This window comes from Asterias amurensis, chromosome 2 (assembly GCF_032118995.1).
Source record: "Asterias amurensis chromosome 2, ASM3211899v1".
Taxonomy (NCBI): domain Eukaryota; kingdom Metazoa; phylum Echinodermata; class Asteroidea; order Forcipulatida; family Asteriidae; genus Asterias; species Asterias amurensis.
Window position 1 is genome coordinate 20,047,703 of NC_092649.1, and position 13,832 is coordinate 20,061,534.

At 38.1% G+C, this 13,832-nt stretch overlaps 1 protein-coding gene across 3 annotated transcripts in view; it reads left to right on the top strand.

Moving 5' to 3' along the window:
• Window positions 1–13,832, top strand: part of LOC139952392 (uncharacterized) — a 160,063-nt gene that overhangs the window by 121,413 nt on the left and 24,818 nt on the right. For all 3 annotated transcript variants that reach the window (XM_071951526.1, XM_071951517.1, XM_071951510.1), the window contains one exon: window positions 12,994–13,128. In XM_071951526.1, coding sequence (XP_071807627.1) covers window positions 12,994–13,128 — 135 coding nt within the window. The remainder of the gene's footprint in view (window positions 1–12,993; window positions 13,129–13,832) is intronic.

Sequence of the window (13,832 nt, forward strand, 5' to 3'; positions counted from 1 at the left end):
GACACAATTTTAAAAAGCTGCTCAACGGCCGATTTCGTGCCTACTGTACGAGTTCCATTTCATAGCGTTGCTATAACCGTAACACTGCATGGGATTAGTAAACTAGACCGCAGACACCTCAGCCCGCCCCCCCCCCTTTTTCCTCAAAGTGGAGGTCATCATGCTATAGACCTCTATCACGGTGCAGCAATCTTGATTTTCCCCCATTGATATCAGTGTTACCAAACCGAGGCTGGAAGAACAAAATAGTCTGGTTCCTATTTTCAAACTTATTATTAGCATTCATTATATATTCGATACGAGGAACATGGCCAATATGGAGTCAGCATGATGAAGGTCTATTTACCACCATTTCTGTTCTCTAACCAGCCCGTAACCATACAGACATGCCATAGTTCCTCACCAGACTTCATTCTGTTTGTGCGTCTTCATACAAAGTAGATTACCTCTGAACGGTTGTTACTCAAAAATTAAGCGCTGTTTGACATTATTTTCTGCTCTCGTCCATTAGCCATCCCCCCTGTGTAACAAAGCACGACCTAATTCCTCCTGCAGCCTCAACTACGGAGTCACTCAGCACTCTCTCGGGCTAAGTTTCATGCCTCCATCATATCAAGTATATTTCTTGAGACCGTTATTAGATCTCGAAACACTCTTGATGTTAAGTGGTGTGGGAGGCGGTCTGTATGCCTCGCCGGGCTTGCTGCTCCTTGTTCTCTCTTCTCATTTGAACACCTCAGGTCGAGCAGTAGAAGAGACATCAAATCCCGCCTGAGGACTTGGTGGAGATTAATGGCCGACCAGGTCAGAAATCCAAGAATCTTATGATCTGTGTTTCTCTGTCTCTAAATTTAACACTGTTGCCGTGTCTAATATGTCCCCATCGCACAAACCCTTTTGCAGTAAACATGTGTATAGTTATTACTGATCGATGTACCAGGTAGACATTCACTGCACAAACCTATTTGAATGTCCAGTCCGATATCGATGATTAAGGTAGACATTCACTGTACAAACCTATGTCCAATGTCCAATATACAAAAACATTGACAATCGCTCTACCAATGTCTAATATCCAATATAAAAAAAATGTAGTATATTTCTTGAGACCGTTATTAGATCTCGAAACACTCTTGATTTTCTTAACACCGTTGCAGGTCCTACCGTATCCCCCACCTCGCAAACCCTCTTGCAGTAAATATGTGTATAATATTTCGTGGTCTATGTAATGTACATTCACTGTACAAACCTGTTTGATTGTCCAATGTCCAATATATATAAAAATTATATTCGCTGTACAAACCTATGTGAATGCCTAATGTCCCCTGAAAACATCAATATTGATATTCGCGATGGTTACACAAACCAATGTGAATGTCAAATTTCCATATAAAACCAACTTAACTGCGAATCAAATTGTGGGCATCGTTGCCTTTACCAGTACCCAATCCATACAATAAGATTGTTCCAATATCCTGCATGAATCAATCAATGCAGATTTCAACTGCTGTTTGATTACCATGTGTTTATTTTTCTTCCTACAAATCTAAAATCGCATACATACATTGAAAGAACTTCCTTATATCAATAATTTGCTCAATGGAAACTTATTTGCCGAGTCCTTTGAGATAAAAATAACTCCCAACGTATTCATTGGTAACGAGTGTAAACGTGATTCAAGAACGAACCGGAACTCTAGCTTTTTCGTCGAGTGTCTGTCGTGAAAACAAATGTATGCAGAAGTTTAACCAAAATCAACATTTAGATTATTAACTGCCCAAAACTAAAAAAATCGATTTCTATTCTAATTAATTTAGCTTTGTTTAATGGAAAATAACAGGAGATAGATTGTCTGACTGCACAAGTAAACTGAACAAATACACTAATAAACATTTTAAATGTGAGAACACGGCTAGAGTTTACACCAGCGCAAAGCCAGGAATTAGGTTTGGGCGAGGAAGGCAAGGATTAGACGAGAAACCATGCAGGGCCAATTACAGTAGCTAGCCACATCATAGTTATGCTTATCAGAACTCACCAGCCAAAACACCGTGTCATAATGTACAATATGAGACCAGTTATGCTGCTTAGCAGACATTTGTTAAATATCATTTTCTGCTTAATCAACTCTATGAAAGACACCACTCAGCCAACCTGATCTCAAAAACACAAAGATTGTATTTTTTTCTCTTCTTTTTCGCAATGCTTTTTAATTAAACATTGAATGGGAAATTCATCCTCTTTTCTTGGTTGAAATTGCACCAGTTCCCCCCCCTAAAAAATAATAATAAATAAATAAATAAATAAATAAATAAATAAATAAAATAAAAATAACGAGTCTGTTTATGAATTCATTCGTTAATGATTTATTATTTAAAAACAAATTTGCCATGCGCAACCAAGGGTTGAATAATAAGAAAAATACAGGAGAAGACCAAAATGACAAAATAAAGCATTCTTTTTTCATCATAATCATGCACTGGTCGGGTTGAATGCGCATATGTTCCACTTCTGTCCATCAGGCCTCATCACCTCACGTTACCACGTCATGAATGTGACAACATTTTAGGTTGCCTCTCACCACGAAGATCATGTTTCATCTTTATTTGGGAAATTACAGTCCCAGGAGTTTGTGTCCGGTAGCTGCCTAGCATTCTGAATAAAAGGAGATTTCGGAATTGACAGACTGTTTGATAAAGTGACCCTTATATACGACACGCAATGATTTTATCAAATCGCTGAATGCTAGGCCTTTCAAGATTGGGGATTCTGCTGTTTGTCTTAGCACTTGAAATTGGTCGAGATCTTAAGTTACGGCACGTCATAGTTATTCTTAAAGGCACTGGCCACCGGTTTTAGAAAACGTTCGATTGTTTTAATCATATTTGTATTAAAGGCACTGAACACTATTGGTATTTACTCAAAATACTTATTAGCATAAAACCTTACTTTTTAACCCACACCTGTGACGTCATGCTATTGTTAAATCGCTCCATTATTTGGCACGAATGGCGCGATGGGTACATCTATTCACCCATTGTGCATAAAAGAGTTAGGGAATAAAGTAAATGAAGTCAATGACGCAATGGACCATATTATTTTGTTTTTAATGGTTTTTAACACAGGTTAATAGAGCTATACATGTATTGCAAAATGATCGTTAACACTTTCCACAAGTGAACAGCTACATTATTAAATTATTATTTAGCTGAGATGTTAAAAAATAATGATAGAACTACAACAGTAATTTAAGCAGGTCTTAAAGTCAGATAAATCAATTTCATTTTAACCAGTATTTTTGTTTTTTGTTTTTATTAAATCAAAATGCTTAATTTATCATACACAAACATGGTAAGTGAGTAAAGTCCCTAAAATTTAAGATTGCAAATAAACTTTTTTCAATATCATCATCAAATAACAGGACTTTAACAGAAATTGTTGATCATAAAGGTAGCTTAAATTTGTTTATTAAAAACAAATCTGAAACTACAGGCTTGTACGCGGGTAGGTCACTTCTTTTATCTTCACCTTTTGGGTTTTTTGTAGACCGAGAAAGTCGGCTACAACATCATCTGATAGTCTGTTTCTATCACTAACTTGTATAAAGTTACTTAAAGTCAAGAAACAAAATCACTTATCTGCTGCCACTTTCGCTCCCGATCTATAATGCCACTATCGAAGAAACGAGCATATTTCCTAAATGTTGGTCTTCGTCCAATGTTCACATACCACCAGTGGTGTTCACTGGAGTAAACAAGATTACGTAATACATACAAACAATTAAAAATTAAACAATATCGCGCCATTTGTGCGAAATAATGGAGCGATTTTAACAATAGCATGACGTCACAGGTGTGGGTTAAGTCGCATAATGCCCTCGGTGAACGCGCCATTCGTGGGTACGAATGTCCCTCGGGCTTCGCCCTCGGGCCATTCTTACCCACGAATGGCGCGCACCTCGGGCATTATCCTATACGTAACAAGTAATGGAGAACAGTTGATAGTATAAAACATTGTGAAAAATGGCTCCTCTGAAGTAACGTAGTTTTCGAGAAAGAAGTAATTTTCCTCGAATTGATTTCGAGACCTCAGAATTAGATTTCGATGTCTTGAAATCAAGCATCTGAAAGCACACAACTTTGTGTGACAAGGTTTCTTCTTCTTTCATTATTATCTCGCAACTTCGACGACCAATTGAGCTCAAATTTTCACGAGTTTGTTATTATGCATATTGAGATACACCAAGTGAGAAAACTGGTCTTTGACAATTATCAATAGTGTCCACTGTCTTTAAAGGCACTGGACACATTTCGATTGTTTTAATCCTTTATATATTAAAAAAATGTTGATTTATACAATGAAACAAATATAAGAACATTTTATTTCAAAAGGTGGTCGTTGTTTTGAGATATCGTCGAAAATCTTAAAGCGAATATATCCACGCAGGAAGAATAATCTCTAGAGGAAATGCACACTGTGAGAAGTCTTACTGACTGTGACGCTTCTCAGATTAAAAATTTTGGGTGTTAGACTTTCTTTTTACATAATCACAATACTTCGAAGTGAAATTACTATCAAGTGCATTACTAACGAAACCTGCTGTAACATTCTAACTAAAAGTTTGTATTCCCATTAATTTTAAGAGTGATAACCAAAGGAATATACAGACCTTTTAATAATTTCGGTCCAGGTTCGCAGTTTTGAGAATTGACCAGTCAACAAACTCTTCCATAACAAAGTTGCGTAGGTTTGAGCTTTGTTTAAGGTAACACTTTTTGAGTAGTGTTGGTCCTGAAAAGTACCGGTTGTTAACGACTCAACGTTTCGATCAGTCTGCTTTGATCGTCTTCATGAGAATGCGGGTGACTTTAGTTTTGCACACGGTCCTTCTGAATGAACTAATGATGCAAGGGTTTGTTAGTTTTTGTAAATGATTAACAGTATTATTGGTCTAAAATAACTACCAAAATTGGCCTTCCCCATAACCGTTTTGTTCTTACATAAAAAAAACTGTCGGGAACTGACCCAGGTATCGGGTCCCGCGAGGGCTGACCCTGATCGGGTCAGTTGGACACGAAATCGTTATCGAAACGACCCAGTGGAGTAGAGCAGCGGACTCAAGCTCTGGTGTTTCTTGTCAGTAGAGTATGGATCTGAGTCCCAGTCGTGGTACTTGTGTCCTTAAAGGGAAGGTACACGTTTGGTAATTACTCAAAACAAATATTAACTTAAAACCTTACTTGGTAACGAGCATTTGAGAGTTGTTGATAGTATAAAACATTGTGAGAAACGGCTCCCTCTGAAGTAGCATAGAATTCGAGAAAGAGTTAATTTCTCACTAAAATAATAAAAGACTTCTGGCTAGAAGTCTTTTATTCCTATCTGAAAGCACACAAATTCGTCCAACAAGGTGTTCTTTCTTTCATAATTTTCTCCCAACTCCGATGACCGATTGAGCTCAAATTTTCACATTTTTGTTATTTTATGCATATATTGAGATATACCAAGTGAGAACACTGGTCTTTGACAATTACCAATAGTGTACCTTCCCTTTAACCATAATTGCTGCGTCCTCGGGATGGGACGTAAAGCCGCAGGCCCGTGTGTTGTGTGATGAACGTAAAGTAACCCAGTGTACTTATCTAAAAGAGAATGGGTTCGCCGGGTGTTCCTGGCTGGATTGGCTGCATGTCGCGCCAAAGCACTTGGTAAACCATAACATGGTGCAATATAAGGTCTCATACACTAAATCTGAAGGAACAAAAATTACTCTGACCTAATGTATATTTTGTTGGTAATGTTTTTCCCTATTCTCATTTAAAAGACACACGACCATAATGTAAATAAGTTGTTGTGTTAATATTTGTATCTTCTATAAAGATCTTAAAATGAAAAAAAAAAAGAGTGAGTGAGTTTGACCAAGGATTAGTTCAGAGCATTCACACTCACATTGGACTAAAGAAATTCGTACCCAGAATTTTTTTAGTACAACTTCATGTTATTACTAACAAAAAAGGGATTGTTTCAAGGCGGCACCCCTCTTCTAGAAAAGGCTTTTTTCTTTCTTTTTTTCTGATATTTTTCAACCTCATTTTAAAACCAATTGGTAAAGTTTGAACGATTTAGTTTATGTAGGAGCAGTAAATGCTGAACCTTGCAAGTTCGCAGACCTTTTTCGAAATGAGATTGTTTTAATTGTGTTTATCTTTCTGGATAGAGTCAAACTAAAGCCTCGATCCCACGACTCGAGTGGATTCGGGACATTTCTTGAGAATCAGTCCCAAAGGAAACCTCTCCTTTTAGCGTAATGGCAATTTATTATCTCTTGCATTTCTAATCCCAGCTGCATCATTGAAATCCTTAAAGGAACACGTAGCCTTGTATCGGTCGAGTTGGTCTTTGAAAAGCGTTCTGTAACCGTTCGTTATAAAACGCATATGGGTAGAGAGATGTTGTAAAAGTATAGAATACAGTGATCTACACAAATATCTTTTACAACATCTTTCTACCCATATATGCATTTTAAAACAAACAGTTACAGAACGCTTTTCAAAGACCAACTCGACCGATCCAAGGCAACGTGTTCCAACAGATTTCCTTCCGTGTTTTTCCTTGGTTTAGTTTGGCTCAGCTACCAGATGATCATGGACTTATTCAGTCCTCTAGAGACAGCTTGAGTTAAAGTTTGAATAATACATTCTTGTAAGACTATCTTGTCATTTGTGTTTTGTAAGATTTAGGAATTCGTGGATAAACCATTTACCCAAATGGCTTACTATTTTGTTAGTTATTTTGTATTCCCGATGCAATTACACCATCCAGGATATTGTTGTATATTTCTAAGGAAAGAGGGCACGGCATTTCCAATCTTACACAACTCTGAATTTAGTTTCACATTAGCATATTTGATCAAATATCTTGAAGTATGAATTCTAAACCCCAGGGTTACCTTAAAGGAACACGTTGCCTTGGATCGGTCAAGTTGGTCTTTGAAAAGCGTTCTGTAACCGTTTGTTATAAAATCGATATGGTTAGAAAGATGTTGTAGAAGTAGAATACAATGATCTACACAAATATGCCTCGAAATTGCGTGGTTTTCTTTTTACCTCGTCGACTAACACGGTCGGCCGTTTATGAGAGTCAAATTTTTGACTTCCATAAATGGCCGACCATGTTAGTTCGTGCCGTAAGATGAAAACCGTGCAATTTTGAGTGATACTTGTGTGGATCATCATATTCTACTTTTAAAACATCTTTCTAACTATATGCATTTCATAACAAACGGTTTGGAACGCCTTTTATAGACCAGCTCGTCCGATCCAAGGCAACGTGTTCCTTTAAGGTTTTACTGCACAACCTCAAGGTAAGCGTCTCCCTAAAGGAAAGATTCCAGCAATCTCTGTCAGATGTTTTCAAGCTTCACCACTCAATCTCTAAAAGTCTGAAATACAATCCTCACTTTACTGTGAAACTTGATAAAAAGAAGAAGTCTGGAGGCGTTGGAATTATCAAGAACTCACCTCGGGGGGGGGGGGGGAATCACACATCATGCCAAAGCCTGACTGGCCAAAGTATTCTGTCCTCATTTTGGGGGACAAGTTATAAAGAAACACCGAAAATGTCAAATCACAGCCGTGCAGTAGTTACGATAGCTGAACAACGCCATTGTAGGCCTTAAACAGTGACCCTTTAGAGGAGGGATAAATTTCACAAAGAGTTACGACTAGTCTTAATCTCGAGTTAGGACGAGTTACTCGTCCTAACTTATGACTACCCTTAAAAACAGTGGACACTATTGGTAATTGTCAAAGACCAGTCTTCTCACTTGGTGTATCTCAACATATGCATAAAATAACAAACCTGTGAAAATTTGAGCTCAATAAGTCGTCGAACTTATATAATAACGAAAGGAAATAACCCTTGTCACACGATGCTGTGTGTGTTTAGATGGTTGATTTTGAGACCTCAAACTCTAAATCTGAGGTCTCGAAATCAAGTTCGTGGAAAATTACTTCTTTCTCAACTTAACTTAAATGCATTTATAAAGCGCTTTAACACTGTTTCAAAGCGCTCGAAAACTATGTCACTTCAGAGGGAGCAGTTTCTCACAACATTTTATACTATCAACCTTTCCCCGTTACCAAGTAAGGTTTTATGCTAATAATTATTTTTAGTAATTACCAATAGTGTTCACTGCCTTTAAGTTTTTTTTTTAATTCCTATGATTATGAGATTCCTATGACTGTTCCTAAGTTGGGACTGTCTTTGTTAAATCGACCTCTGGACAGTATTATTGTTATCGAAATAATTGTTACATAAAAACTTACTTGGCAACGAGCAGTAGAGAGCTGTTAATAGTATAACAATTATGACGGCTTCCTCTGAACTAACGTAGTTTTTGAGGTAACTTCTCTCGCATTAATATTAAAAGACCAGGTCTGGACCTTTTTTTGGCATCTGAAAGTACATAAATGTGTCAAACAATGATGTTTTTTCTTCCTTTATTCTCTTGCAATCTCTGATGACCAATTGAATCCAAATGTTCACATTCACATACATAATTGTTATTTTATGGTCTTTGGCAACTACCAAAGGTATCCAGGGGTCGATTTCACAAAGAGTTAGGACTAGTCCTAACTTAGGACTAGTCTTAGGAGATATGAAAAACGTACGGCTAGTCCTAAGTTAGGACTAGTCATAAGTTAGGACTAGTCCTAACTTAGGACTAGTCCTAACTTAGGACTAGAGATATGAAAAACGTACGGCTAGTCCTAAGTTAGGACTAGTAATGCGTCCAAACTAGAGATAAGACTAGTCTTAACTCTTTGTGAAATCCACCCCTGTGCCTTTAAAGGTATTTTACCATCTCGTACCCAATACGCGGTTTATATTTCAACCCCAGCCCCAGCCGTTGACTCGGTGCTGCGGGTATAGGGACACATTATTTTCCACGAGCCTGAAGCCATTTTTAGGCATCTGCAAGCTCCCATCATTTGTGCCCAATGAATTACAAACTTTCACAGGTTTGTTATGCATATAGTGGGATACACCAAGTGGGAATACTGGTCTTTGACCATTGCCAAAGGTTTCCAGTTTACCTTTTATAAAATGTACTGATACACCGCAAGACCGTATAGAGTCATGCGCATTAATCATTGAAAGAGCAATTTGTAAGTAAACATTGTGTGGATTGCAAACAATCCTAGCCTAACCCCCCTCCAGCCCATCCTGTCCCATCGCCCATAACTGTATCAACCGAGTCCTTTTTTGTCTTTGTCGAGGTGGGGGGGGGGGGGTGAAGATGGTATCCCTTAGGTTATAGAAACAGGTGCCGAGAGGTACTCTGGCGAACCTAAACAACATGCAGTGACTTGGTAATGCAGCTTCCTGCTAGCCGCACACTTAGTGATGTTGAACTGTGTAGACCGAATTTGAATGGGACGCAACTTGAAGAGGATAAAATCCCCCGGTCTTGGTCATTGCCTGAAGAAAGGAAGAGGGAGAGAGATGGGAGAGCTTGGCACCGCAGATGAAATTTCTCTATGATAATTTTGTCTCCTCTGTATACTGTTGAAGAAGGAAAGGAGTTTCATCTGACAGGCTGTACTTCCTGTGTATAACGTGGCACTGCTCTTTGATGCGTTTGGTTTGAGATGTTTTAGAGCGGTGGGTTTAACACCACCTGTTTTGGATTTATAGAAAAGTGATGACTCTGTAAGTATATCTCGTGCTCTCTCTCTCGTGGATAAGATTCGGATACAAGACAAAGACACACCATGGGCCCAAAAGGTACGTTGTTGCTGACCAGCCTCTAGGTTTGTATCAACTTTGATTTCATACTCTACATCAAAACGTACAGTGAACCTGTATGCGAGATAAACTGACTCTTCTTAAAAATGCCCCCTGAATTCATTGAAACAATTTGTTTGAATAATGGCGCCATGTATTAATTTTGAAAAATAGAAACTCGTTTTAGGGAAGCAGAAGCTGTGTCAATAAATGTGATTGAGGGTGAATGTTACCAACGCTGAGCAAATTTATCTCCAATAAGGAGCCACAGTGCTCGTGTTTCTAGTAATTATTAAAATAAAAGCTGGATGCTTACTACAGGCAGACATCCATAGGATATCTACTTACTTTCAATTTCCGAAAGTATTTATTAATTGAGCAGCTGAAGGCCGGCCCGATTGTGAGTCTTTTTTCACGGCGTTGTGCTGAGAAGGGGTCTGGAAGTATAAGCTGAATCTCCGGGAGAAATTGTACACAGACCCCAAACCTCGCAGTCGAGAAGGAGGTATTTGTTGGGCAATGAAAGCAGTTGTATTTGTGCGGAGTAAGTGCCATCCAGTTGAATCGTGTGAACCCATTACAACGTTTACTGTCAATTAAAAAGTCGATGAAACAGCAATTGAAAATAACCTTTGGTCAAAAGAAAATGTATTTGAACTTGCACACAATCTTTGACAAACATAACTATAGCTTTAAGTCGTTTTTACTTTAAAAAAATCACTGCAAAACAACAACAACAGCAAATAACAACGAAACAACATCAACCAAAACAAATCAACCAAAACAACAACAACATCAACAACAACAACAACAGCAGCAGCAACAACCACAATTATGATGATGACGAAGACGACGCTGACGACGACGACAAAAACAACATCGGCACGTAAACATGATCTTTAACAAGCAGGGACAATGTCCTGAGTTTACTCAAAGATAGTGCCGAGATCAGCTGGATGTATTTTGGGATGCAAATTTTGAAATCAGAGACTTTAAGTATTTCAAGTAGATCTGGAGGACTGGGATTGTCTCTTGATGCATGCAGTCATGTATACATTTAAACATGTAATTGCTTTTAATTTATACGAATGTACAATTATGTATTTCTCTTGAATAGTCCTTTTAATCAGCCCGCAGGGTTCTACTCAGCTGCCCTTCATTTTGCTTTTTATTTTATTTACCTGTTTTTTTTTCTGTGGGGATGGGGCGGGCGGTGGGCACGTTTGGTAATTGTCAACGACCAGTATTCTCACTTGGTGTTATATCAGATGCCTTTCTCAGACTCAAATATTTTAGTGAAATTTACCTCTTTCACGAAAACTACGTTTATTTTAATAGAGGGATTCGTTTCTCACAAAGTTGTTTAACTATTTTTCCAAGAAACACAGTAATTTTTTGTGCTATTCACTATTTGGAGTCATTACCAAACGTGCGTGTCCATTGCCTTAAAGAATGCTACATTACCTTCTAACGAAAAAACGGATGTTTGAAAATAATTCCAATAACTTGCCCATTATCCTCATGGGAGTGTACACTCATAATTAATTCCCTTTGAATTGCATGGTTGCAGAACGAGACCAGTAATTAATTTTGGTCAGCCAAGGAAACCGCACCAGAGGCCTTACTAAATTGATGCTGACCATAAGAGTGAATTTTGTATGCATGTCAACTAAGGGGAGAATAAATCTGCAAATATAAATCAACTGTTTGTTCACTAAGAGGAGATTATACTTAGAATGCAAACAAATCCCAAAGGATTGTACAATAACTTGACTGCCGCGATTGCTCCCTAAGTAAACAGCATGATCCCCAGTTGATTGTTTATACATTCAGTGATGTCTTTCTTGAAAACAGACAATTGTATGTGATCTTGCATAATTTGGTGATTTATTCTAACCTTGCCTATATGCATGCAATATTCTATTTTGTTTAAATTCAGACTTTAACGGGCTCTGTCACACGAGACAACCTTTATGTTCCAAGCAACTTGAAGGCAACCTAGTGCAGAGCATGCTTAAGGACCACTCATGCAGCCATGAGTAATTTTTCAAACTATGTCCTACGACCCCCCCCCCCCCTCAAAAGATTTATCCAACAATTGTGAGTTTTAATCAAATGTGATTATATTATTATACTTTAAGTTTGCCCGGAGCTGGTTGCTTCTTGTCAATTGCCTTGTGCGACATTAGATCGCGGTTATTCTTCGTGCGACATTGGCCCTAACATTCTCTCGCCGTTGAATTATGATTAAGATCACTTTCTACGGCCTAATACCCAGGTGTATCTGCTGATGAAAAGCCGCTGTACATCTCTCGATCACATGACATTAAAATCTCATGTGGCTCTTTAATTCCTCGTGCTCGCGTTTCCTTACACTCCCGAGAGTATAATCCCCGAGTACCTCATCTTTTAGCACCAGGAAGTTGCTGCGTCATTGATGTGTGTTAGAAAACCCAAACCTCACTTGCAAATCACATCAGTTCATATAGATTGCACTTAGGACCGACTGTCATTACCAGTTCATTATTACCTCTTGCGAGTTGACGCACAGACAACTTCCGCCATTACTACTTCTAACCGCGATAAATCACGTCTCGCTTTTGGGTGTAATGACTTTCTGGCCGTGATTTTCACCGTGAATAGTAAAAGAGCAGTCTGTTGAAATTCACGAATTGTTTTTATGCAGTTAAAACTGCGTAAAAGGAACTGGTTATGTTAAACTTTGTTACTTGTCCTAAATCAAGTGTTTACTTATTGCGAATCAAGTTAAAACGGATTAGGGAACTAAGTTATTTATTCGTGCAATTGAACCTGCCGTGTTATAGCTGGATATGTTAAGCATTATAAATCAACTTGTTCAAAATCAAGCATGAACTTGTAAAGATTCCGGTCGAATAGGGAGCTAAATTATTTATTTGTGCAATGGCATCTGCCATTTTTAAATCAAAACTTAAACTGGTTATGTTAAACATTGCTCATCAACTTGTTCAAAATCGAGCATGAACTTTTAGAGATTCCGGTCGAAAACGGAACAGGGAACTGTTAAGTTCTTTATTCGAGCAATGGAACCATGCCAGTTGTTATTACAAACTTCATAAAGGTAAAACCATTTCTCAAATGCAACATTCAATACTTTAACATATACCTTTCAATGTGCTTTTGTATGAACTCTGTACCAATGTATTTCTGTCCTCGTTTTCACAGATTCATCGGGTGGTTGCCCAACCACGTATCTCAAATGCACGAATGGGGTTTGCATCTCAAAGGCTCGGCAATGTGATGGGGTTTATAACTGCCAGAAAGGGGACGATGAGGACCCAACTGCATGTGCAGACCAGGGTAAGTTAAAATGCATTTCTGGTCCTTTTTGTTTTCTTCCTGTTCATTTCTACAAAAGAATCATCATGATACGATGTGAATCGTGCAAATTGGACAAACATTCACAAGTTCGGTTTTTGGGACTGTTTGAGGGTAAGATCTACACATGTAGATTAACCCCAAGTTAGAATATGCAATCTGAGTAAAATGTTACTGGCTGTAATGCTTCTCAGATTCAATTTTTGGGGCATGAAAACTGACCTCATATGTTACAAACTGATCTCATTTTATATAACTACATTAGTTTGAAGCAGAAAGTTTTGCTTAACAAATTTCTGCTTAGCAACAATCAGCAGGGTACCAGCCACATTTTATAAATATGAAATGGCATTTTAGCTGACAACTTTTTTTCTGGTGCGCATTATTTTGTTGAGCAGCTCTATGAAATTGGGTCCAGGTTTGGGCTGTAAGACGCCATGTTGTGGACTGATAACTAAGCTTCGATGTTTCTACACGAAGATCAAATTGTAGCCTACTTTATTTTCAATATTGATATAGTTCCTTGATGCACGTCTTGCTCCATTTTCAAATTCTGCCTGTATAGTCAGTGCATGCATGCCTTGGTGCAGTTGCAAGCATTATTACAGATGTCATTACTGTGACTGTCCATTTGTAGGTTATTATTCCTCATGAGTTCTTTTTAGGTTGGAGAGAGTCAATTTTCT